Source organism: Gouania willdenowi, chromosome 16 (genome assembly GCF_900634775.1).
Source record: "Gouania willdenowi chromosome 16, fGouWil2.1, whole genome shotgun sequence".
Classification (NCBI taxonomy): domain Eukaryota; kingdom Metazoa; phylum Chordata; class Actinopteri; order Blenniiformes; family Gobiesocidae; genus Gouania; species Gouania willdenowi.
This window is the reverse complement of record NC_041059.1, coordinates 10978016-11004264: the sequence shown is the minus strand read 5'-3', so window position 1 is coordinate 11004264 and position 26249 is coordinate 10978016. Positions and strand designations below refer to the sequence as shown.

Here is a 26249-nt window from a genome sequence, read left to right as displayed (position 1 = left end):
GAACCTTTTATTTCAAACTCATTTCATTAAAAATAATGAAGTGAGATTTTTTTCATTCCTGTCTTAAAAGGAACCAACAAAAAAATGAATGTAAAAGTATTTTTTTATCAAAGGTACAGTATAAAATTTGTACCAGTCAAGTTCATTCAAAAACAGCTACTATGTTGTGATATTTACTTTACTTAATTTGTTTATTTGGAGAGGACAGTGCACATTAATGAACACCAGTATAATACTTTGTGTAAATGTACCAGATTTAACCATGAGCTACTTTCCATCAGTAGTCCTCATACATTTAAAACAATGATAATAAAAGATACAGACATGGACATAATATAAATACTATTTACGACCAACCGAACCAAAATCTCTTATTGATATAAAAACTTCTATAGATGATCACATGACTGATTTGCTTTTAACCATATTTTCCAGGTGGAACAGTCACGACTAATCCAGACTACTGAGTTGAGCTTAGCTAAGGTTTCATTTATTCAGACAACTATTTTTAGGAAATTTACTTTGGAATTTTCTTGAGAAAACGTGAAAGAACTCAAGGACACGTGAAAGCGATCAGCAGACGCCTCTGAGGAAGACTGACAGTTGGCAGTCGAAACATGTCAGGGTATTAAAAGTGAATTTCCAGAAAAAAGTGGTCTGAATGGATGAAAGATTAACTATTGTTTAAAAAAAGAGAGAAAATGAACTTAATGGAATGATTGAGTTGAGCTTGTTTGGTGTATGAATGCTGATTTGAGCTCTGATTTTGTCTCACCCACTTATTTTAGAAAAACTTGTGTTGTGAAAATAATACAGTAGCATATCCAGGAATGAGATAAACACTTATTGAACATGCAAGAGCCTCTTGTAATGAAACCTTTTTGTAAGTGGGGAACATTATGAAAGGCTTTTTGTGTATATGTGTCAACAAATCACCACAAACGTTTAGATGCTGATCTTTTATTCAGTCCTGTAGTACTGGTTACACTCCAAACGTGCACATACAGAACATCATAGCTGCAATCAGCACTTTTATTGTCTCAACTGCACTTCACCTTTATATAAAAACACAATGGGTAATCATTTACCAAATGTCTTGCTCCACAAATATTGAGAATTCAATATATTTATTGCACTGATGGAAAGTCAGTTTTATAAAAAGCCAAATATCCTAAATATTTTGTATCAGAGATTTATTGCACTTTTTACAACACATCCCCTAAATGTTAATATGTAAACGATTGAAGGCAAGAAAGAAGGAAATGAAGGAAAGGGGTTTCTGAGGGAAATCCAAAAGTAGAACGTACATAATCTGCAGATCTGAATGAATGTGTACAAAAAAGAAAAATCATCCAACTCTCTTTGTGCATTTTGTAACCGACATAATTTGTTATTGTTTATTATACGCAAAATTTAAATGATCCCATGGCACAAATTACATTGAAGAGCTGAAAGAACATCACATGTAACGTAGTTCTTTGTATAAATGCATAATACATGTATGTAATCCAAGAAAGAAGAAAGCAAAAATCGATTTTCTAAAATCAACACCCAGCTAAATGTGTATGAGAAAAATTCATTAAGACACTTAATTTGATTTATTTAGTCACAAAATCTGAAGCTTGAGAGATTTGACACAAATCGGAGGCATCCAAGGCTTTTAAATTATAAAGAAAAACAATAACTGAGTATGATCATGTGCTTAAATACTTGTATACAAATAGTTTATAATGTACATGAACACATTTTGTACACAAGCTCCGCCACCAACTAGTCAGAGGCAATTGCAAGGAGTAATTTCATACAGAGCGAGGAAGAAAACACAAAGAGGAAAATAACACAAACTTAGCTTAGCAACAGCTTCTCCTTTATCATTGTGGGGGTGAAGACCAATTTCCCTCCAGATCTAATATCACTGAGTGTTGAACCTGTTCCTCAGACCGGCTCCATCAGGAGCTCCTCCATGTCAGAAGGTTCCAGCTCACGGAACGCCGCATGGGAGCCGATCACAAACAGCGTGGCTCCTAGGAGGTGGAGTAAAAACAGAAACCATTAAATTAAGGTAGGAAACCATGATTTCTCTAGGAAAGTGTGTGTTTTTTTTAATGCGAGTCGACTCACCCAGAACCCAAAACACTGCAGCTCCAGCCCCAGCCAACCAGAACACAGGAAGAGAGACAGCTCCGGCCACGCCCATCTGGTGTGGGGTCGTCAGCTGTTTGCCTGGTGTTCAAACACAAGCAAATACTTAATATACCTTAAGGGCAGTGTTACTTTTTACAGCAAAGGCCATTTTTGTTAAATTTACATTTCCCCATGTTGTTGAAAGTTGCTACAAGCATGACGTACATATGCACAGAGTTCCTCTGCAACCACTTTACTGTTTTGTAGTTTGTTCCGCTGTCGTAATTGCACCATGTTAAAGGTCCCATATCATGCTATTTTTCACCCATCTACATTTGTTCTAAGAACCCAAAAGACAATATTTGCGGTTTATTTTCCCAAACTCGCCTGTTTCCAGAGTTTCAGCCTCTGAAAAGTCACTTTCTCTACATAGGGATGATAAAAGTGCTATTTGGGCTTCAAACACATGCCCAAAGTGTTTTTTTCATTGATTCCCTCAATCATTAGTTAGAGGGTGATTTGCTCCTTTCTTACTGCAGGGCGAGCCTAAACACCTCGCGCCAATTTGATGACGAATTTGACGCTGCACTGAACTGGAGAACACGCACCTCCAGGAAGCTCTCTGCCGTGATTGACATGTAAACAGACACGCCCATGAAGGTGAGCATTTCAGCGTCCTTCACGCAGTGCTACAGTATGTATGTGTTTTCTACAGTCTATGTATGTACCGGCAAACGCCCCGCCCCCACGCTCTGTCTCGTGTTTATCAAGCAGCATGAGCTCAGCTACGGAGTGGGTGGGAGGAGGGCGGGCCGTCCTCTGTCCCTTCATCACTGTAAGGGGAAGAGGAAGTCGGTGTCCCGTCTATAGACACGCCCCCTCATGAATATGCATAAGTAGGACGCAAATCAGCCTGTTTGTGTAGAGTTGCTCGGGAAGTGACTTTTCAGAGGCTAAAACTCTGGAAAACAGGTGAGTTTGGGAAAATAAACCTCTAATACTATGTTTTTGGGGTTCTTAGAACAAATGGAAAAGGGGGAAAAATAGCATGACATCTGCACAGTAAAGAAACATGTTTCCCTGCACAATGAAATTCCTACTTTGTTCACTACACTGAATGCCACAAAAAAACTAAACAAAATAAATAAATTAAACACAAGCAAACAAATAGAGAATAGTATAATAATTATAATAATTTAAAAAAGTAATAAAGCTTTATATGTACAAGGTAGAAAAAAAATTAACACTGATTTAGGAACAAGGTTTGTTTTTTGTTTTTTCAAAGAGGTGAATAAAAATACTTGAATAAATCATAAAATGTTTTACTCACCAAGAATGACCAACTTAGACTCCAGAGATTTGAGGTGTATTATGTAGAAGGCACCAACAAACACAGCCAAGGCGATCAGTAACATTGGTGAGCTGATTCTAAACAGTAGAGACAAAATAAATGTGATCGTTAGAGGAAGTGCAGCTACATTAGAAGAAAACATTTATTGAGACGTTTATACACACAAATATTTTGAAATGTTAAGTTTCCCTCTGAGTGCAAATGGATGTAAGACAAAATCCACACATGGGATAATGTGATTTAGAGTAATGAAGGACAGAGTTTTCCTCACCACCTTCCCAAACCCAAACAAATCAGAACAAAGCTTTGGTTTTCCTACATGCAGTAGAGGATGAGACCCAGAAAGATGAACGTGTAGTTGCTGTTGAACATCTCCACGTTCTTCACCACCCTCTGGCACAGCTCTCCAAAGTTACGTGGTTTGGAAAACTTGCGTTGGTCCACGAAGGTTGCCCACGGTCGTATGGCCACTCTGCGTCTGTCGATCCACTCTTTGGCCATACTGACCGAGAAGCCTTTGGGAAGCCACAGCCTTTGAAACAAGGTGCGCACGTTAGCAACTAAAGCACTCCTCAAACATTGCCACTTAGTGATGATTAGTGCTTAGAAGGCATGATATGCAAATAAAGCTTGTGCGGTACTTTGAAAGGATTCCAGCTCCTCTTGTGCCAGTGGGATGCGACTCCTCAGCACCGAACAGATCTCCAGCCTTACTGTCCATGTCGACGAGACAGTTTTCACCTTTTGGTGCTTCTGTTGGCATTTAGTAAGAATCTGCAGTCAGGTAACTAAAGGAGAAGAGACATTAAAACATTTTTAGAAAATATTGATCGACGGTATTAACAGTAACAAGAGCACTCAGAGAAATATTCTCTTTGTCAGATATTAGCATTTATCTGGATTAATGATCCTGATCACGATACCAAGATCATTCACACTTTAAAGCAGGGGTGTCTAATTTTGAGGAATTTTGTGGAGTTCTTTTCACAATTTGCATTTAAAAATGACTGCATTCGAGTGGTATAAGCATGGGGAAAACTGTGAGCACTGGAAAAATATTGTGGAGTTTCACTAAAATTGGGAATTTGAGATATATACACAAGTGATTTTTTTTTTGTTAATTTACACTTTCATTATTTTTTTCTCACTTCTACTGTCTCCTGCAGGCCGAATTGGATGCTCTAAAGGGCCAGATTTGGCCCCCGGTCCTTGAGTTTGACACACGTGCTTTAAAGGTTGGTAAGAAATGTTTATCCCCATTAATATATAATAAATAGTTTATTTATATCCAGCAGCTGTAGCCTAAAATTAATATGATCTGTCACACCTGATGGAGCTGAGAAATGGGAAACCCAACTTCATGTTCTACTTAATTTTGAAGATATTTATAAACCCATTGGCTAAATATACCGAATTGGCAAACAAACAGTCTCCTGTGATTGATAAAATCTTTATACATTTTGAATGTTCGCCAAATTATATTAATATTTCTCGAGCCTCTGAAACACAAATTTCCCCCTGGGATAAATAAAGTATTTCTGATTCTGAAAGAACACCTGCTTTCATTCCAATGCACTTCAGTTGTTGTGGGTTTGTGTGTCTTGCTTAAGTCACAAAATCAGTTTTAATAGATACACATTTCCTTTCTTTCCAGTACAAAATGTGAAATTACTTAATCTACCCCAAAAAAAATGGTCTCTACTTTAAAAAAATTAACATATATCTATCTCAGATTCCCTTTAAGCTTGGTCTAACCTTACATTTTCACTCTTTGAGATATAAAGAACCTCACATAATAATAATAATAAACTTAGCTGAACTACAGCCTTATTCAATTTCCATTATTTACACTTCAGTCTGACTCAGAGGCAACAGTCAAAGATGGAAAGTTTTAGTCACAAAGGTTTGGTTTATGCCACATCACCAGGAAAGTACAACATCCTCCACCAGATACCATAACACGTTAGAAAAATACACGGTTTTAGAAACGCATTTTAAGTGTTTACACATGTTCATACTAAACATAAAAAAATAAATCACTTTTTCATGATTTTGGTCTCGTTAGCTTGTGCTTTTCTTGTTTCCCTTTCGGTATTCTAATCGCATTTACCTGCATATGAGTCAGAAGACTGTTTTAAATACATTTAAACCGATGTTGACAGGCCTGAAGGGTTAAATTAAGATACTTACGACAATGTTTCAGGAGCGTTTCGTGTTGTTTGTGGTGCGCGTTGCGGAAGTGATGTGGACGTAACTTCACTTCCGGTTGTGGTTGAGCTCCACAGCGCCCTCTGGTGTCCAATAGTAAGACAACAACAATAGCTTTTAAAAGCATTTATTACAATGACATACGATTACTGAAAGAAAGTATTAAATTACTGTGCTAAATCTAAGATTATATGATACCTACATAATTATTTCATTTTAATGAGTGAAATGATGAAGGAAAATCATACCATAAAAACTGTAATTAAAGGAATAAATAAAAATTGTGAAAAAACTAAAGTATTAGCCCAAGGAGCCTAATAAAAGTATATGAGGCTACAACACAATGTGTATGCTTGTTAGCATGTTTTATTACATCAGAGTTTCTATAACTTTTTGTTGCCTAGGTTAGATTTTTTTTTTTTTTTTTTTTTTTTTAGAAGTAATATCCCCTCATAATCCTTATCCCAATGTGTAAAAATATTATGTATTGTGACACTCCCCATTTTCACTAAGGGACCAAATACAGACCTGTTTGATCCTGCTGAGCAATAGATTTTAATTGGGATTTTAAAAAAATATAAATTTTCAACTCAGTATAACTGATGTATGTCAGACAAACAATAAGTGATGATACATAAACAAATCCTTGATTTTGTTCCCAATGTTGTGTCATTTAGAGCAGGGGTTCTCAACTGGTCTCACCCTGGGACTCATTTTTGTCACCGTCATTGAATCACAACCCACCTTTTTTTTTTTAAGAGTACAACCAACCAAATTTTGTTTTTTCAAAAATATCTGTTGAAAACATGCATATATAATCTTTTTAAAAACATAAATCTTTATATTTTCCTGTGCGACATGCATTTCACAGCATGCCTGTCATCAGAAAAGTTTATTTCAAAATGAAAGACAAGTCCAACATGAGAGACATTAAGTATTTATTTATTTTTGACCAGCTGTCTGCGACCCACCCAGTACAGGTCCGCGACCCACTTTTGGGCCCCGACCCACCAGTTGAAAATCGCTGATTTAGAGGATTTTTTTTAATGGAGGTCGATTTATGTCTTTATTATTCAATAAAAAAAAATTAAATAAAACTTTTCAATTAAAAAAATTGTTGAAATGCAGTTATTTGTCTCGTTTTTTTTTTTTTTTTTGAACACATTTTTCTTTGATTGAAAATATCTATTTTGAATAAGTAAACTTTTTTTTTTTTTGATTGAATTGTTGGTTTTTGATTGAATAATAAAGACACAAATCTACCTACTTAAAGTGTCTTTGCCTGTATCGATTCGATACTATCGAAACATGTAAACTCGGAAGACATAACAATCCTTTCGGTAACACGTAATGAATGTTTTTATAATGTCAACCTTTACCTCACCAATAAAGTTCGACTCCCTCAGTTTGCCATGACAAGAATAATCACCTCATATTTCTTTGTTTACGTCCCACAGAGGTCACGTTTCACGCTCTTTGACACCTGGGACGTCAACGTAGGTCGTTGGCAGCTGTGATTGGTGGATTTCTCATGGGGGGCGGGTCTTCAGTCTTTACAGCTCAGCAGCTGATCTAATGCTACGGAAGGTGAAGCTGCTTCTCTCAAAGCTTGTTTTCAAGGCTGGACGGTGAGCGGGCGTCAGTTGTGTCTAATTATGAGTGTCTGAACCGTTTTACACTTTTATATCAATGTACACTACGCAAAAATATTGTATGAGCTGCTTTTCGTCGTTGTCACGGTACATTTGATGCTAAACGTTTCGAGCAAACAAACAGCGCGACCTGATAAAAGGCTTTATTCGTGGCAGGTGTGCGAGCAAAAACAAACATGCATTGTGGTAAACATGAGGTTAATGTGTATATAATATCACAGCGTTTATATAGTAGGTTGACATATTTGGTGTCAGAAATACACATTAAATGTTGGCATTGTGTGGCTGGTGGTGTTGTTTGTTTTTGCTCCTCACAGGAGTGGTTACGTTACGTAACGTGTCCAGGAATTCATGATTAGCACGTCGGCTGCTGGGAGACTGAGGAGACATTCCCTTCTTTCGACAATTTTCACCGATTTGATCGTCATTCTGGAAATCTGAACATCTTCACACAGCGTGAGGCTGACAGTGAGAACAGGTAGGAAGGTTGAATCTGTCAAATGAGATGTAAGAAAGATGTAGAGCAGTGGTTCACAAACTTTTCACAGTCCTGGTTGCACCCCTTCAGACATTTAACCTGGAGCCATGTATGTATAATAGAAAAAAAAATAACATTAATCTGTAAGGACACCAGAAAACATCTCATTCAGAATTATCACTTGTTTGCATTATTTATTCGAAGTGTCTGTTTATACGGAAACATATCCATAGACCCTGGGACTATTGACATGGAAACGTACGTTGTTTTCACCGTGTCAGGATGGCCCTAAGGTGCTGACTCCAAGGATTCTTCTTTCGGCTGCTGTGGGTTCGAATCCCACTTTTGTCATTTATGTTTTTCATTTTAAACATATTTAACACGGCACAAAAAACATGAACATTTTATGGTGTTTCCTGGTTTAGGGTTAAAATAAAAGGGTTAGCGGGGTAGCTAAAAATATGAGCTAAATTAAAACTGACGGAACTTTAAGTCACGTGGTGCACCTATCACGTCACCTAAAATGGCCAATGAGGGGGCGCTCCGGATAGAGGGGGAGTCAATTGATATGTTTCCCTACGAATAGCCACGGCCTTATTTACTGTATTTAAGGAAGTGTTTATTGACACGGAAACGTATCAATAGACCCCAGGACTTTGGGTCCGTTTTTCGGACCTTTTCTACATAAGCGTAATGTTGTCTAAGACGCCTGACTGAAGAATTCCTCTTTCCGCTGCCATGGGTTCGAATCCCACTTTTGTCATATATATTTTTTCATTTTAACATATTTAACACGACAAATTCCACCTTTGAAAATACATATATGAAAAAATAAACATTTTAGGATATTTCCTGGGTTAGGGACAGTGAAAATAAAATACAATTCACTGAACTCTGAAATTGTGGCTCTAAAGTTTGTTAAAAGTCCCTTATTGACATTTTTGGAAAAGTTTTGTGCATGGCATTATGGGATGTGATGTCCCATTCTAACTGTGATTTCTTGTGTTTACCCCAAAAATTCTGCCAAAGTGACTTCCACACATTTCTAGTGCACTGAAAGATGTCGGTTAAGGAAGTGGGCTTGTAATTGGACAGTCATCGGTTCAAATCCAACCAGGCCATCACTGTGGGATGTTGAGCAAGTTCCTTATAATCTTATAAGCTAAATGTACATTAAATTATTCATTGTAACTTTTAATCTATATATGATTTAATATACCTGTCACTCCTAGTTGTAGAGATTGTTAATCTGTTTCTTTTAGAAGTAATGTTTATGCTTGTTTTGTGTCCAATCCCAAACAGCTTTGGCACAGTGGGAAGGTGAAGAGGACGTGTTGTTAAACCTCTACATTATGGCTGCTCTGCATCACCAGTGGAACCCACTCAGGGAGTTTTACTGGGATGAAACTGAGTGCTTGAACTACTATGGGATGCTTTCTCTTCATGAGATTTTTGAAGTAATTGGATCTCACCTGACAGAGACCGACATCGAGGTTCTTTCATTTCTTCTGAATGAAACCTGTACTGCTCCTCACCCCCTGGATCCAGCAGGCTGGACGGTCGAGCCCCACGATGATGATGTAGGTGATGCTCCAAGTCAAGAGCTGCTAAAGGTCTGGAGGCGGTTACAGCCTCAGGCGTCCCACATACGTCTGATGGACTGTAAACCTAGGAGTGGTCTTGAGCTTTTGTTAGGGCTTGAGAGAAAGGGATACATCAGCGATGGCAACCTGGAGCCTTTACTGCAGTTACTCAGAGTTCTAACACGCCACGATCTGCTGACCATGGTGTCCCACAAGAAACGCCGCACAGGTTAGGCTTTGGTTTCCTCTCTCCATAAATAAAGAAGATTTTTCTCCTCATCCTTTTTAATGATTCATCATTTGGTTTGTAGTATCCCCTGAGAGAATTGGACAGTGTTATGAGACGGAAAGAAGAGATGCGTGTGGCTCTGGAATGGGACGCAGCTGTAGGCAGACTCCTCCATCCTTTACACAACAGCTGAGAAGTGGTGAGGCTCAGAGCACAACTACAGGCTTTCTGGCATTTACTGAAATCCTTTGATTTCAGACAGCCTTGGACTGTCAAAATCAAGCATTCAGCACACATTCCTGGAGTCATAATGTGAAACATTTGGCTGTCTCGTTGTTCAAGAATAGTACATTATGTTCCCTTTTAAACAATCTTTTTGAGATGGGGAGGTTTTAATGACTATGTATTACGGTCACATTAAAATGAAATTTTAAAAATGTGGGAACTATAAGAATAAAGTCATAATTTTTCGAGATTAAAGTTGTGTCTTAATAAAATCATAATTTTATGAGATGAGATTATAGACCTAATATTATGAGATTAAAGTCGTAACTTTATGAAAACAAAATTGTCACTCGTCCTTTACGGAGAATGTGGAATATCATACTTCTCTACGGTGGCTGGGAAGTGTCAGGTGAATGCATTTACAGAAACGAACACAAATGCAAACAGGTCACAACACGAATGCACGAATACCGGTCCGTCGGAAACACTTCCGTTGTGGCCGGTTTGCATTCGTGTTGTGACCTGTTTGCATTCGTGTTCGTTTCTGTAAATGCATTCACCTGACACTTCCCAGCCACCGTACTTCTCTTTAAGTTTCAGGAATGGCAAAATACTGAGCCTTTTGGCCCATCATCACCGCACTGTTATCAGTTTAGTGACTTTAAAGCCACTTTGCCGACATTTGCTCCGATAATAGAACTAGACTGATTTGGAGCAAATGTTGCCTCTTTTGTGGAGGAAGAACTATATTCTCAAAATATTAAGACTTTATTCTGACGAAATTACAACTTTGCTCTCGAAATAATACGACTTAAATCTTGTCAGTCTCAGATTTATTATTTTATTGTGGCTCTAATACATTGTCGTAGGTTTTGGTCAAACACCAACAGGAATTTCAACGGAAATTAAAATGTAATGCAAGAAAATTGTAATTTACAAACTCAAATAGTGGTTTTTTTTCGAAATTTCTACCATAATAATTCCAATTTGTATGTTTGTCAGGTATTTACAGTCCTACGACTGAACCGTCTACACGAAGGAGGAGGAAGAAGAGGGGGAACGGCTGGAGCCGTAAGCCAAAGAAAACCACCAAACGAGGCCCATTGCCATGTTTAACATCAGCATCATCACAGAAAGTGTCCTGTGGTAAGTGGAGCTCATGCAAACTCATCCCAAACTGCCCACGTTTCCACCCTGCCCTTTTCCTGCTCCCAACTTGGTTTTTGCATCTTTTAGTTAATCATCCAATCTCTACAGCCATCTTCCTTGTCATCACATCCTTTCTGGTTCTGTTGCTTATTGTGAAAACCAGATAAAACCTGATTTTATTTACCCTAAAATGTTTTTGAATCACACGGGATACAAAATTTAAAGATTTTGTGATTTGGTAACTTCCTCTGCTCTCTGAGACTTTGACATCTTGACTTGAACTTTAATTTCTAGGATTGGAAACTAAAACAACAATCATAGCAATGAAAGATTTAAAGCTGTGTGTTCTTTTGCTTGAGGTAATAATTTCTTATATGAATGATTCACTGTATTGGTGAGATTATCTCTTGTTCTCATCCGGTCTTTTTTCTTTTTTTTGTTCTTGTCATTTCATCTTTCCTCTAACCCATTGAAATGCCTGCTACTGCCGTTTGTGAAAAACACAAACTGGAACATGTTTCTTCAAAGCTGCTGTCCTGCCTGTTCTAACTACCAAGCTTTATTTAAACATGAAGTTTTAAATGTTCAAAATAATGTTTATGTATTTTTTGGCTCTTTACAATTCACTGACCCATTATTTGATGATTTTTCTCCAATTACTGAAACAATACAGGTTCATCTCTGCATTAAAAAAATGCTTTTACAACACTAACATAAGTTTCACTTTAAAGTTTGCAAACTTTCTTACATAGTTTGGATGTCCGTAACTAACATCAAATATTCCAACACAAAGCCTAATTCAAAAAGTCATTAATAGGGATGCACCGAAATGTAACTACTTAGCCGAAACTGAAAACCAAAAATGAGAAAACCACGGTTGAAAACCTAAAGAAATTATTATGCAAATTATTAGTCCCATTGCAGTTATGGCTCTGAATGTGTACTAACGTCGCTAAAAATTAAAACATTGCATTTGTATAAATGGATATTAATGCTTCAAAGAAAAAATCAATTAAAATGATGAAATTATGTATTTAGCACTGATATTCCAACAATGCACAATATATAATAAAATGTTACATTAAATAATATTGTACAGCCTTATAACTGACTCAGCTGTTGAAAGGGAGTCAAATTACATACAGTATGTTCTCTCATTAAAACACAAAGGACATTGAAGTTCTTAATGAAAATGAGCTTCTTAGCTTCATTTATTATCCAAGCATGTTCTTGGAGACGCACACAAAGCGTGTGCTTGTGCTTGGATTGCGGCCTGTATCATTTCTTGTGCGCACTGGTTTAATTTGAGTCCCATCCATGTAGGTATCTTTATAACACAGACCAAGTAGAGTCGTGATAATGTCCAGAGGATCTCTGAGAATCTTGTGCTGACAGACTTTGAAACCAATGCTATCGATGCTCAGCGATACGTCAGGCTGCAGCGTGGTCTGTGTTGACGGAGGGCTACATGTAACTACAGAGTCTTAAGTGGCACAGAAACATCAATCACACTTAGGAGCGCCATCAACTCTGCTCAGACGACACTTTAGTGCTTAGATGTATTGAAATACAGCCGCTCCATGTCTGCGGACAACTCGGCCCATTTTCAGACAAGTGCGCCTGCTTTTTGCTTGCTTCATCACAACATCCTGTTTCGGTTGGCTTTTTTTGGTGAGAAAAGTGTTACGGCCAAAAACCGAAAATGCCCTTTTGGGCCATTTGTTGCCAAAAATTTTAGTGCCCGGAAATTTGGTGCATCACTAGTCATTAATTAAAGAAGAGTGAAATGCCTGTAACGATCAACATGTTGCTGTCTTGACTTCACATTTGATTCCACCAGGTTGACTCAAGATTGTGACTCAGTTCGAGTCCCCTAAGACTCAGTGGATCATGGAGATTGAGGAACAAAACAAAAGTCTGTCACTCCACTCCGTGCATCCGTACATACTGCCATGTGCGTGAGCAACTTGCTCACGTGCTCTCTCGAGTCTGGGCCCATGCCTAAGGTAAAAGAGGCTCTCCCTCCTTGTTGCAAGGGTTTTGCTTTGTCTCCTATGGCTGTGTATCATAATGTAGCTGCTCCCTCCCTTGTCCCCCCTCAGAAAACAAAGCAATTTGCTCTAAAAATGATTGTTTCATGTGCTTTGTAAAAGAGGAAATATTCCTTTGAGATTTGTGTGTATATACCATTGTTAACTATATGTGAGCAGTGCAGGTGTCACAGACAGACAGACCTCAGCAGTAATCCTCAGATCTTGTAAAGTCCCTTGGCTGATATAAAAGGCAAACATGAAGAGAAATCCATGGAAACCTCAGTAAGACTCTATCAAAACAGAAATAGGTCATGAAAGTATGTTTAACTTCTCCAAGACTCTCATTGGATTATGGACCTTGTGAACTTAGTCTTTATTTTGTTATTCAGTGTTTCAAGAGGATTGCTCTGAACAAATTGCGCAGTATGCTACAGGTGAAAGTAGATTATGCAAATGTTTGGGGAAAACATTTCTATTATAAGTCAGTGATTCCCACCTGGGTGTCCGTGTGTCTAAGGAAATATTTATCAATTTATTCTAAATTATGACTTTTATATAAATATACACACTCCTCCTATAAGTGGTCCAACATGATAGTACAAACTGTGGAATAACTCATGGAAAAGTGAAGCTTGGCCAAAGAAGATGGAATATTTTTTTCTTTTAGTACATTAGGTAAGTGAAAAAAAAGCTTGTCACTGAATTGATGAAGCACGAATGAAATATTTTTCAACAGACGACATTCCACACGTGGAATGCTCTGTTAAAGCTACACAAAGAAGCAGACTGTAATGCAAGCCATGAGTATTGCTGCAAGTGCAAAAAGATGGAGGGGATATATGGAGCTAGCCCGTAGCATTTAAATAGACCTCAAGGACCTGTACTACAAAGCTGGATAAGTATATCCGGTAAACAAACATCTTCCGTCACAACACCTGTACTACGAAGCAGGATATAAACATGTTCACTTAAGTCGAGTGATTTCAGCCTGGCTACGTGCGTGCTCCTGTGACAGGGGTGGAGATTGTAGCCTTAGACCAAATACAAACACAGAGAAACTGTATCCATAATTCAGACCAAAAACAACACTGCTGCTGCAGAAAAAGCAGGAAGGAAAGAATGCATGCAGGAAGCTGCCGACACTGTTAGTGCGTGAAAGCGTGACATTATGACCAGGTTAGGTGTTCAGCCTGAGTTACCGTGGTGATTTAGCCTGGTAAGAAGTTAGCCAGCGTCGTAGTACATGACACACCGAATAATTCTCAAAAATTAGTGTAACCCCATAAACATCAGCACCAACTGTTGAAGTCTTGCGGTATTTTGGCGCCGTATTGTGAGATTTTGTAGGTTGCGTCATGTGATTTTAAACATGGCAGTTCAGCTAGTCAGGACAGCATTGGGAAAGCCTACAAACGGGCTGCAGCAGATAACGATCAGTGTTGAACTGAACTGGATCAAAGCGGGTGACATGAACAAACGAGTCACTTAAAGTCGAATATTCGATGGTGAGCTACCCAGAACCTGGATTTGTAAAACGATTCGCTTTTGATCTACTCCACCAGTGCGGTAGGAGACTTAACAGCCCATGCCCCAATCACACACACAAACTGGACTACGTTATGCGAGATACACAGCCCACACTTTAATAAGAAACTTTTAACTTCTGGATTCAAGATCCTCATCCTCTGTCATGAGTGTTTAGATCCCATGAACTTTTGGGGAACTATGAATGATTAACTATAAACAATGAATTATGAACAATGAACTACGAATTATGAATTGTTGATGAACTCCTGTAATTTGATTAACTTTTTTTGTATGTATATAATTTCACAGTCATTACCAAATAATGTACACCTCGCTGATTGTTGCACTAAACACTGTATAATACATTTCACTTGCATACACTTGTTTTGCCTTGTGTGATTAATATACTGGTCCTCAACCTCCATGAGTGAACTTATCAAAGCTTCTGATTCTAGCCTGGGATTATAACACTTTACTGATTACATTAATATTGTAGCTGTAATATGGGATGAGCAGTGTTACATTAAGTTAAGAGGACCCTTGTTTGTTGTTAAATGTGTTCTATAAATAAACTAGATTGGATTGGAAGTGGAAATCCAGCTTAATGGTACAGGCCCCCAAATGTCATGATTCACGGCTCTGTTTGCTTTTGCTAGTGTATCAATCATGCTGTGGCAATGAAAACTGTTTATACATGTGCCCAGAGGGGTTGTGTGTGTGTGTTGTGTTCAGCTGTGGCTATGCTGATACAATGGGCCATTTCTACAGGCTCTTTCTTGGTTTAGTTTACATTTTTGAGGAATTCTACATGGGGACGGAATTTTGGCAGGGGTGTGTTAAACAATGGAGGTAAAGACATTCGAAAGATTCCCTTTCTACTTTTACTTCAGGATTACACTAAAAGTATTTCTAAGATGATAAACATGTCCAAACCACAGTAATTTGCTTAAAAACTGCTACATGAGTGTTCTGCTTCTACTTGATGTTGAAAAGAATCCAGTCTACTGATGTCCAACCTACTTGTGCTTGTCTCTTTCTCTCCTTTCTGTGTTCACAGTTCTAAACAGACCAACAGTGTCCTCACACACAATGAGGAGGAGAGAACAAACTCTAAATGTTGAAACTGCACTAAATGGTACCGTGTGCGGTTTTTTTTTTTTTTTTGTTGACAATGGGGAAATGAGCGAGTTCTGTCCGCCTGCCTCAGCCCTTACTGGCCTCACGTTTGGTCAGTTGTTCAGATGAAAAACGGATCGATAAAGAGTTGAAGTTCTCCGTGCCAAGTGACTCCTCGTAAATGGATACTTAAACTTTTTATTTTTATTGGTCGGGTAAGATGAGGAAGCCAAACGAGCTTGGTGTTTAAAGTTAGAAAATGAAAGCTGTGCTGGTTAAGTGGATGTCTGTGTCTGTTGAAGCGTGAAGTGCTCTGTAACCCTAACAAAGTGACTATCAGGGTGTCCCTGTGCTTTTAAATGGGCTTCTCCTTGGTGTCACTGTCATGTGGGACGGCAAAACGAGGCCAGCCATAAATACAATGAGGGCAAGTTGTCGATATCATTGCTTCAGCCTTCACACTGCCTAATGATCAAAATACCAAGTTGTAGTCGTATTTAACACAATGTTTTATTTTTGTAATGTGCAATATTATTTCAACTCTCACTAATATTATGGTAAAAATCCATTCCTGAAGATTTGTCTTGCTTCTTAATCAGAATACTATGTTCTCCAGCGCTCCAGTAACAAGATATTTGAACATTATTTTACCCATTTTAAGCTAAATTAGCAATTTTTTGCAACTAAAAAAACAACAAACAAATATTTTAAATGTGCTAGAATGGATTTAGTAAGTACTGATTTAAATCTTGTATGTAAGACATATTTTTGTTCATAAGATCGTTACAAATGACATTCCTCTATTTAGATGAGCTATTTATTGTGGCAGAGATGTAACCCTCACTAAAATGTTTGTGTGTGTATGTGCCATTTGCTATGTGTTTACTACTTAGACTCCTATTTATTTATGCTGTAAGATTAAGATACAGTGGGTGCTTTCATTCTACATTTTGCCCGGTTCAAAGATCAAAATTAAAAACAACAAAAACAATGTGTGATATGTGAATTTACCAAAATAATGCCCTGAAATGAAAGTAATGACAGTCCATTGCATTACAATGTTGGTGACTATAAAATTGAAAATGTAAATTTTGTCCATTGAGATTGTGTGATGAGCCGTTGGCTGTTCAATGGGGGGGTTAAAGGTGTAGTCTGCAACTTTTATAAAAGTGACGTTTTGTCATATTTGCTAAAGCTGTCACTGTGTAAGGACAGCTTTACATGAAACTAGTAGTTTGTGTGAAAAAAACAGGCTCATTGAGCCCCCCCTGCTGCTCCTGCAGCCTTTGGCAGATTGCAAGAATGCGCCGACCGAGCAAAAAGAACCAATCAGAGCCAGGATTGTGTTTGATGGGCTGTCTGACAGCTGTTGCTCACAGGCCCCGCCCTTTTCCCAGCGCTAGAGCGCCGTTTATTTTTACAGTGTATAGACTGGAGGAGTAGAGGATGGAATTGGTGACGTTTCTGCTTGAAAGGTAATTACTGCTGCTTGATTTACATTGTTTGCTTTGTAATTGTTACACTAGAACTCTGGTGCATGTGTTGTGTGTTGTGTGTGTGTGCCCAGTAGCCTCCGTGTGGCTGCTGTAAGTGACACTGTGTTGTTGCTGCTGAGGTGCGTACACATTGAGATGTTGCTGTCGGATTAACGTTAGCTTGTTTGCTCCTCTGAGGGAGGGACTTTGTTTGGAGGCAAGGCAAGAGAGCAGCGGGGAGGGAGGGGGAGAGAGGGATCAGAAAGTTGCGGACTGCACCTTTAATGCTGGGAGTTTGGGGAGTTCTTTGGGTGACAAGTTTGGGGTATTTTTTATATTCATCATCCAGGGATAAGAAATTCGTATTAAAACCACATTATAGTGGAATGCTTGAGACACTGCTGGATGGAGTTTTGATTCGATTTTCAATTTTTTTTTTGTTATGCACAAATTACTGCAGACATCAGATATTTTGTCAAAAGTGCTTATTCTCAAGAGTTAAAATACATGGAACAATCCCAAAAAATAAAAAGTATATGAGGGTCTGTCATTCAACAATTTCAAGCTTTGATCCGGGCAAAATGCTTTGAAAAGCTTTCAAGCTTTTCAAAGCAACAGTGCAACAGCAACTTCACTTAAATTTTCTGATTAAGAAATCAGATTAAAAAAAACTCTTCCCTTAGCATCTCAGCATAGTGCGAATAAAAAATTGAACATGCCTGTGGCACACAAATTTAAAGAAAGAGGGTGCTGGTTCACATCGGAAATAAAAAAATGTAGGGGAAGAAAAAAATAATTAACCTTATGTGTGCTGATTTTAATAGAAATGGTTGCAAAATACACCTTATATGAAAAGTTAGGGATACTTGACTTTTCAACGAAAGAATTACAAGTCAGTCATGTATATCCTGAAAGTAGGGTGGTGCTGAATCATTGGCACTTGTGATTTTTGTCTCATTAAATAATGTTGAATGTGTGGTGTTAATTATTCATGTGTATTAGTTAAGAGGGCATTATGGGTGTGATCTAAAAGCTTGATATCCCCAACTTTTGTGAGAAGACCAGCAATCATTCTGTTTTTGTTGAGTTTTGCTAAATAACAAAGAATGTGAATAAGAGGAACTATGGCTCTCGAGTGAGTAGTTCTATCTGGTCACAGTCAAATTTATAGGGTTTCATATTTTTATACCACAATACATTTGTAATGCAAAATCCTTCTTGCAAATTAAAAATAATAGGAAGTACCACAGCCTGAAGTCATTCAGTTTTCTGATTTGTGTCCCATTGACACCACCGGATATCAGCAGTTTTCTCATTCATCGATTCCTTGTCCCTTTTGGTCTAATTTTCGGCTTTGTTTGCTTTTTAATCACACATGTACGAAGCTCGAATGCAAATGTCAGTGTTTGGTTACAAATGTTAAGAGATGCAGAATCAATAGACTAAATAAACATTTGCATTTCTAATGTTGACATTTCTCTCTTTAATTTAGAATCATTTCCACATAGACTCCAGAGGAAACATTGCAGTCAAAAGGGTAGCTGTGACTCTTTAGTTTAAACCATGTGCCTACATTTCAAATTGGAGGATTATTTTGCTCTTTGCCAAAACGGAGCATGTACGTGACTACAGATGAAAATTAGCCTAGGCTACAATCTTTGCTTTTTAAGATTAATGTCTTTCTTGTTTATTAATGTGCACTATAAACTTCAAACTACCTAATCATGGTCCAAACTTTTCCATTTACATTATGTGAACGTGTAAAATGTATTCTGAGTAACTCTCAGGACTCTCCTTTTTTAAAGGTTTCTACTTGGTTTCAGGGTTTTACAATAGAAGTGGTTTTAGGCCAAGCTTCGTTTATTAAACAAGATGCTTAGCAAGGAGTTTGAGTGGGAGCAATGGATTTTTGTTGCAGCCAAAGTCATCTGCAGCTGGTTTCCACTTGGAGCTCTGGAACAATGACATGGGGGATGATCTCAGCGTTGCTCTTGCTCAGTACAGTATGTATTCCTCTAATCTCTCTCGCTGTGCTGTTGCATGACCACCAATCTTGTCTTAAAAAAAAAAAAGAAACAAAAAACTGAGGCCTCTCTATACACAGCATTAAGCACTTGGATCAGAATGAATGGAACACCGAGCTGGACATTAGCTTTAAGGTTCGGCCCTCGCGAGTTGTTTCCATTACTCTCTGTATTCGTTTAAATACATTATTCACTAAGCGATCCCTTGTGCTCTAAAGCCTTGCTTCCATGCAGTGTACAGTATTGGTGACATTGCTAAGATGAGTTTCATTCCAACAATGCTCCATATGTTCTCCCTTCCCTTTGTTCTGCCTCTGTCTTTGCTTCCTCTTTTAAATGTCTGCTGCTTTCTCTCTCTTTCTCCACCCACTCTCTCCTGTTACCCACTACCCCTCACCTCTGCCTCTCTCCATTTCCCACTCTTCCCTTTACCATCTACAGACATCCGCCTGCGGGTCCGAGCCGATTACCTGGAGCACGAGTCGGTCCTTCGCAACGAGGTTTCCTCTAACAAGCAGCAGCCTCTGGAGAGGCAGTTTGAGTTGTTCAGTCGAGCCAACTCAGTGCTGCGGACCCGAGACCTGGGCTCCATCATCTGCGACATCAAGTTCACTGAGCTAGACAACCTGGAAGCCTTTTGGGGAGATTACCTAAGTGGAGCTCTGCTGGAGGCCCTGAAAGGAGTCTTCATCACAGACTCTCTGACGAGGGCGGCAGGCAGCGAGAGAGTCCGTCTGCTCATCAGTGTGGACCAAGACGACTATGAGGAAGGCAGAAGGTTGCTGAGAGCCCGAAAGGTGTCGTCCAGTAATGGTGGGTTGAAAGCTACTCGCTGAACTTCAAATGGCTGTGTGTAGACATTTTCATGGCTATTATACAGAATTTAAAGACAAAGATATATTATTCTATAACTCAAGATTAAATGTACTGCCACTATCACTAGATGGCAGCACTTACCACTGGTTCCCTGAGTTCAAAAAGCTGTCTACAGACAATTGCCACCTCGTGAGTAGAACAAGTGCTAACTGAATGTATCATTGCCATTGATGGTGCATTGATATTTATTTACAGTCATGAAACATTGTATAATTTTTCCTTAAATTAAAACAAAAAAAGGAAACATAAACCGCCTGATTATCACATTTAAAGTAGAGGTAGTTAAACTCCCAAAAACTTGGAGAAAACATGTCAATGTCCCCAATTCAGTGTAAATTGTTTCTTGCCAAACCAGTCTGGTTTACATGCCGTTTATTGACGTTGGCTATTTAGATCTAGATATGGCTCTTGAAATACTCCAAAAAGATCCCAACAACCTCTCACTTTGGCAGACTTTGTTTCTTTTGAAGTGTAAATCAGTGCTTTTTGGCCAATATTTCAGTTTTCCCCAATGACACACATTGAGCACACAGGAGTCAAATTGTTCAACCTGTAAAGTAACCTTTTGTGTTCATTTGTGAAAGAAAAAGTAGGCCACAGAACTTAACACCAAACTGAAATTTCAAATTGTATCCACGGTGTTGGTGTATACAGTAGCCAGCAGTGATTAGGGCTGGATCCCAACAGACCCATGGGAGATTCATCATCGCAGTCTTTTTCAACGACAACCCTGATAGATTAATGGCGGCTTGTGTCTAAGCTTCCAGCTCGGCCTCCATCGGTGCTTTTCTCTGCAAGTAAAGCATAAGGCAGTGTGCGTCAGTCAATAGTAACAATGTTGGAGAGATCAAAATCAAAAGTGCACATCCTACCTCCACTCAGCCCTGCAATGTCGGCCCGGTAGAGTGGCTCATGGACTGCTGTCTACTCACCCTGCTGGAACTAATGCCTGGACTTGACTCGTAGAAGACGATCAATATGGCCCCTCGCTCTAAGTCGCCTTGTACAGGCACCAGTGCAAAACTGTGCAAGGCCAGCAGAGACGATGGCAACGGACTGATAGCAATGTTTGTCTATTTATCTGTTTGGGGTTTGGTGTATTTTTTTGTTTACAAAAATTATCTGGTGCCATTCTCAATATAGTTTAAATCACTTCTTGTAAATAAAAAGTATTTTCGATGTAACTTGGTCCAACTTTTTTTTTCTATCTCCAGAAGTCTGCGAGTATACTTTGAGGGAAAATTAACATTTGATGATTAAACGATACTGGTGTTTTGAATAAAACATCAATCATTCAATCGTTATCATATTTAGTCTAATAAAGTCGTCTCTAAACCAACAGCTATACCATTTCATTTAAAATATTTGGTATAGCTGTCAGGGAAAATCTGTATTTTGTTTTGTCAGTTTAAATCTGACTAAAATCCAATTTTAAAATCTAAAAGCAGGACCTCTTGTAACATTTCCAGAGCAATCTTTAATCTCCTGGTGCTTTTCTTTAATCTGGAGTCGTTCTCTTGAATTGTCCTTTGCAGAGGCACCTGTATTAGAGGGAGTTTGCCCTCTCTCTGCCCTAAAATGGTCTGAAGAGCTGAATCGAATGCAGGTCACCATGGATCACATCCTTAATTATTTCTTTTTTGCTCTGAGCTGGCAGCTTGATGAAACAGAAGAATGGGAATGGCTTCAAACAACCTATCAAATGAAATGGCTCATGACTTTTCTTTTTTTTTTTTTCATCGCTGCGCTGTATTGTTTTAAAATCAAATTGTAAATATATAATCATGCAGAATGGCATTCTAGTGTTTGTTTTTACTCGTCAATGTGATTTATACATTTGTACTTTTTAAATGAACTTTTCTGTTGCAAGTTTCAACTGAGAATTAATTTAATCTTTTGATAACATTTGATTCAGTTTTAAATGAATTTAGTTAAATAATAGCTCAGTATTTCTACACTATATACTCTCAAACTTAGTCATTTTATGAAAACGAAATTTAATTCATTGCTTCCATTTTAATATAGTGCTGCAAAGATTTTATTGATCATATGCCTCACTCCCATCCTCCATAACCTCCACTGACTCCTCATCACCTACTTTATCCAGTACAAAATAGCACTGAACAACCATCAATGCATCCACAATGCTGCTCCAGACTGTCTCAAGGACCTTCTCACACAGCCGCACTTCGTCCAATCATTACTAAACTTTGGACATCGGAGCCTGGTCTCTTTTCCTGACCACCTGAGGACTCCACAGTCATCGGGTGTTTTTTTAGAACAACTTCAAAACTTACCTTTATAAAAAGGCTTTCCCCAGTCCTCGACATGAAAGACTTAATTTTGTTTGTTTTTATTTTTACTGACACTTATATTAATCTCTTGCTGTTTTAACGTAGAATAGATTTGTTTACTGTTTTGTTTTTAGTAACAAGTTCCTCTTTAAAAGCGCTCTATGAAAAATATAAACAGTTTTGTTTTTGCTCCCATTTTTTATGAGCTGAACTCAGAGTTCTAAAACATTTTCTATAAACACAAAAGACCTATTTCTCTCAAATATTGTTCACAAATGTGTCTAAATCTGTGTTAGTGAGCACTTCTCCTTTGCAGAGATAATCCATCCCACCTCACAGCTGTGGCATATCAAGATGCTGATTAGACGGCATGATGATGATTGCACAGGTGTGCCTTAGGCTGGCCACCATAAAAGGCCACTCTAAAAATGTTCAGTTTAATCACACAGCACAATGCTACAGATGTTGCAAGTTCTGAGGGAGCGTGCAATTATGCTGACTGCAGGAATGTCCACCAGTTCATCGTCGTAACCAACTTGAGTGGGAAAATGCTCACATTTGGTGGCGTCTGGCACGTTGGAGAGGTGTTCTCTTCACGGATGAATCCCGGTTTTCACTGTTCAGGGCAGATGACAGACAGCGTGTGGGTGAACGGTTTACTGATGTCAACGTTGTGGATGGAGTGGCCCATGGGGGTGGGGTTATGGTATGGGCAGATGTACTGCATGTTATGGACAACAAACACAAGTGCATTTTATTGATGGCACAGGGATACCGTAATGAGATCCTGAGGCCCATTGTTGTGCCATTCATCCGTGACCACCACCTCATGTTGGAGCATGATAATGCAAGGATCTGTACACATTTCCTGGAAGCTTAAAACATCCCAGTTTTTGAATGGCCAGCATACTCACCGGACATGTCATCCAAAGGAGAAGTGCTCACTAACACAGATTTATGAACAATATTTGAGAGAAATTGGTCTTTTGTTTATATAGAAAAATGTTTTAGATCTTTGAGTTCAACTCAAGAAAAATGGGAGCAAAAACAAAACTGTTGCGTTTATATTTTTGTTCAGTGTATATAAATTATCTTGGATTAAAAAAACAATGGTTTTATTTTTTGGATCTTTAATTAAAACGCGTATCAAACTCAAGGCCCATTTAGGGCAACAAATTGACCGCAGGTGACGGTAAAAATGCTTTAATTCCAAACGAATTCAGCTGTAGATGTCTCAGCCCCTCCAAATACACAAATTCAAAGAAACCCCCACACTATTTGCAGGGATTACAGTTGTCCATTGTTTATATCATGTGATGGCAGTCATTTTCAATGGCAAATTGTTGAACAAACTCTGAATTTTTTACAAAATCCTGCAATTTTCTTTACACTTTTTCAGAAAATTTCCATTAAGTAAATAAAAATGTGTCACAAAATTGAGGAAACTTAAGTAAAGATCCAAGAGGGACTGTCTCTCCTTTATAAGTCTCTTATTTATAAATGGAAGTGTAAATTAGGGAATGATGTTAAAATTTCTGATTTTCCCGCTAAAATCTGCAGCCCACTTGAGGTCAAACTGGTCAGTATTTGATCCCTAAACTAAAAGGAACTTGACACCCTGAGAGTAATTAAGCTTATTCTATTATTTTCATGTAACAACCTACAGGTTAACATTTTTTGTAAAAACAAATAAATAAAAAATGGTCAAATGTCAGGGGTATGTTTATTCCACTAATGACTGATCATTATGTCTGATCTTAAAATGCCTCGTATAATAATAACCAACTGTCGCTGCACTTTGGCCATTTTTGCCAATAATGAGTGAGGTCTTTGACTTTTCCTGTGGCTTCTCTAGATGTAATTAACTCCTCTGATGTGGACCTATACACACTTCTAAAGCATATGAATAAATAATGTAAATGTCGGCCAAAGGGCACTTTGAAAATCCAACTCCTTTCACCTTGAATTGCATCTGACTTTTTCTAATTAGTTGAAATGTCGTTTTAAAGCAGGTTTCTCATTAAGATATGATGAAGGTACAGAGGAATACTGTAATTTCCTATGTTTATATTCTTTTTTAATCAATTATTCTGTAATAAATTTAGTTTTATTACAGAGTCTTATTTTCAAAATATTTAGTGTAGTTTAGCTAAAGGAGTTTTCCACAAAAAAAAAAAAGACAACAATGATGGGTCGCCTTAGATCAGTGGCATCACCCCTCAAGAAAAAAGCTTGTTAGGATCAAGTTTTATTATTGACTTGCTATCAGAGACAACAATACGTGTCTCTATCCCTCAGGGAACAGCTGATAGGTCTATTTCTGCCCTGTCCTGAGCCGCCATCGTTTGATGACCATCCAGACTGCCCCAGGTCTGCCTTCAGGGAGAGCTGGAAACTCAGTTCTCACCACACCCAGCCTCAAAGAGAGACCCGCTATGAGGTGCCTACAGGGAGTCCTGAGCAGTCTGTCAAAGAAGTCTACAAAACTACAGCTCTCAGCTCAAAGCATGTCGTTGTATTCTTCCTCCTCCTCGCTCTGAGAACGACTCCCTGTTGGACAGCCCTGTCACTGGGACAGATTTGTCAGTGAAAATAGGGCACGTATCTAGAGTGCTGAGGAACATCATGCTCACAAATATCCAAGGACAAAAGGCGTCGTCAGGGTCTCATATGGCACGATAGTTCAGCAGGGCTTCACACTCTACAGAAATTGAAATAACTCAAAGTTTTGAGTGGGTTTCATTCAGATTTCTGCTCTAGTGAACCAGTCTATAACCTGCTATTCTTATTTAAGTGAATCTGCATCAATTAGGTTTCTCATGATGGTGTTTCTGGCATCACGTCTCCATCTTCTCTAGAAAGAAAAATCAGATTTCATGTTTACTTTTATATTTTTTGCCAACTTAAAATTGTAAGTTTAGTTACTAAGCAAAATAAAACTAAATTTTAAGGTCACTGCATAAAGTATTTATTAAATCCTAGTACCAGGTTGGAAGCAGAGTCGTGGCCTAATGGTTAGGGAACATGCAACAGGAGTCATCGTCGTGGGCCCTTGAGCAAGGCCCTTTACCCTAACTCAGTGGTTCCCATCCTTTTTCGGGTCATGACCCCATTTTTATATCACATATTTCTGGTGACCCCAGAGACATTTTCTCTCTAGAATTTAGTTTTTGATCATGTTTGTTATACAGGATTAGTGCACACAGATTTTTTTTTTTTTTTTACCGCATTTAATTTGAACAAAAATTCTATACTTGAGAAAGTGAAAGTACAGAATAGTTATGTTTGAGATTGTGTGTGGTAAAAAAATGATAATTAATACAAATAAATAATTTTAATAGTGTATTTTTTTAATCAATTACTAGACATTTCAGGTGACCCCATTTTAATTCCAGGCGAATTCAAGTTAGAAAGGAGCAAATTTTTGGGTTACACCAATTATTGAGTTGCCTTGATTTTAAGTTGGACTAATGCAAAACTTTGGGGCTGAGATTTCTACAACTGAATGAGTTGAACAATGGTTCATGCTTTGCTGTTAAATTCCATGTCAATTAAACAATTGTGTTGATCTAATGTATTTACTTAATTTCTCATTTTGCATTATTAGTTTCCTAAACTTTGGAAAAGCCACTATGGAAAAATGGCCAAAAATATAACCTCTTTATAGCCAAAAGAAGCCAAATCTGATCTCTAAGAATAAGGTGGCAATGTTTAAACACAATGTAGTGAAGACTTCAAAGATGCTGAGTTTTGCACCCAACACTTTGACCTTGTGTTCTCTATATATGGTTCCTGAGCCTACCACGGTCACACCACACCATACAGTCTCCCTACAGCAGCAGTTTTCGTCCAATGGGTTCCCACCACTGTGAATCACAGATCTACACTCAGGTTAAGGATTCCAC

At 38.2% G+C, this 26249-nt stretch overlaps 2 protein-coding genes across 5 annotated transcripts; one reads left to right on the top strand and one right to left on the bottom strand.

The window, feature by feature from the left end:
• Positions 1-944: 944 nt before the first annotated feature.
• rabac1 (Rab acceptor 1 (prenylated)) lies at positions 945-5756 on the bottom strand. The gene is made up of 6 exons (XM_028470999.1): positions 5666-5756; positions 4117-4263; positions 3795-4007; positions 3455-3552; positions 2122-2223; positions 945-2024 (listed from the first exon to the last, which is right to left on the bottom strand). The coding sequence occupies exons 2-6, from the start codon at positions 4236-4238 to the stop codon at positions 1936-1938; spliced, it is 624 nt and encodes a 207-aa protein (XP_028326800.1). The 5' UTR covers positions 4239-4263; positions 5666-5756; the 3' UTR covers positions 945-1935.
• A 1467-nt stretch (positions 5757-7223) lies between these two features.
• dedd1 (death effector domain-containing 1) lies at positions 7224-21234 on the top strand. 4 transcript variants are annotated; one of them, XM_028470661.1, is made up of 8 exons: positions 7224-7311; positions 7653-7813; positions 8843-8981; positions 9116-9625; positions 9708-9824; positions 10853-10996; positions 15617-15694; positions 19616-21234. In XM_028470661.1, the coding sequence occupies exons 4-8, from the start codon at positions 9166-9168 to the stop codon at positions 20008-20010; spliced, it is 1194 nt and encodes a 397-aa protein (XP_028326462.1). In that variant the 5' UTR covers positions 7224-7311; positions 7653-7813; positions 8843-8981; positions 9116-9165; the 3' UTR covers positions 20011-21234. The 4 variants fall into 4 exon arrangements, with proteins under 4 accessions (XP_028326462.1, XP_028326461.1, XP_028326464.1 ...); XM_028470660.1 differs by lacking the exon at positions 8843-8981; XM_028470663.1 differs by lacking the exons at positions 8843-8981; positions 15617-15694.
• The last annotated feature ends 5015 nt before the right edge of the window (positions 21235-26249 follow it).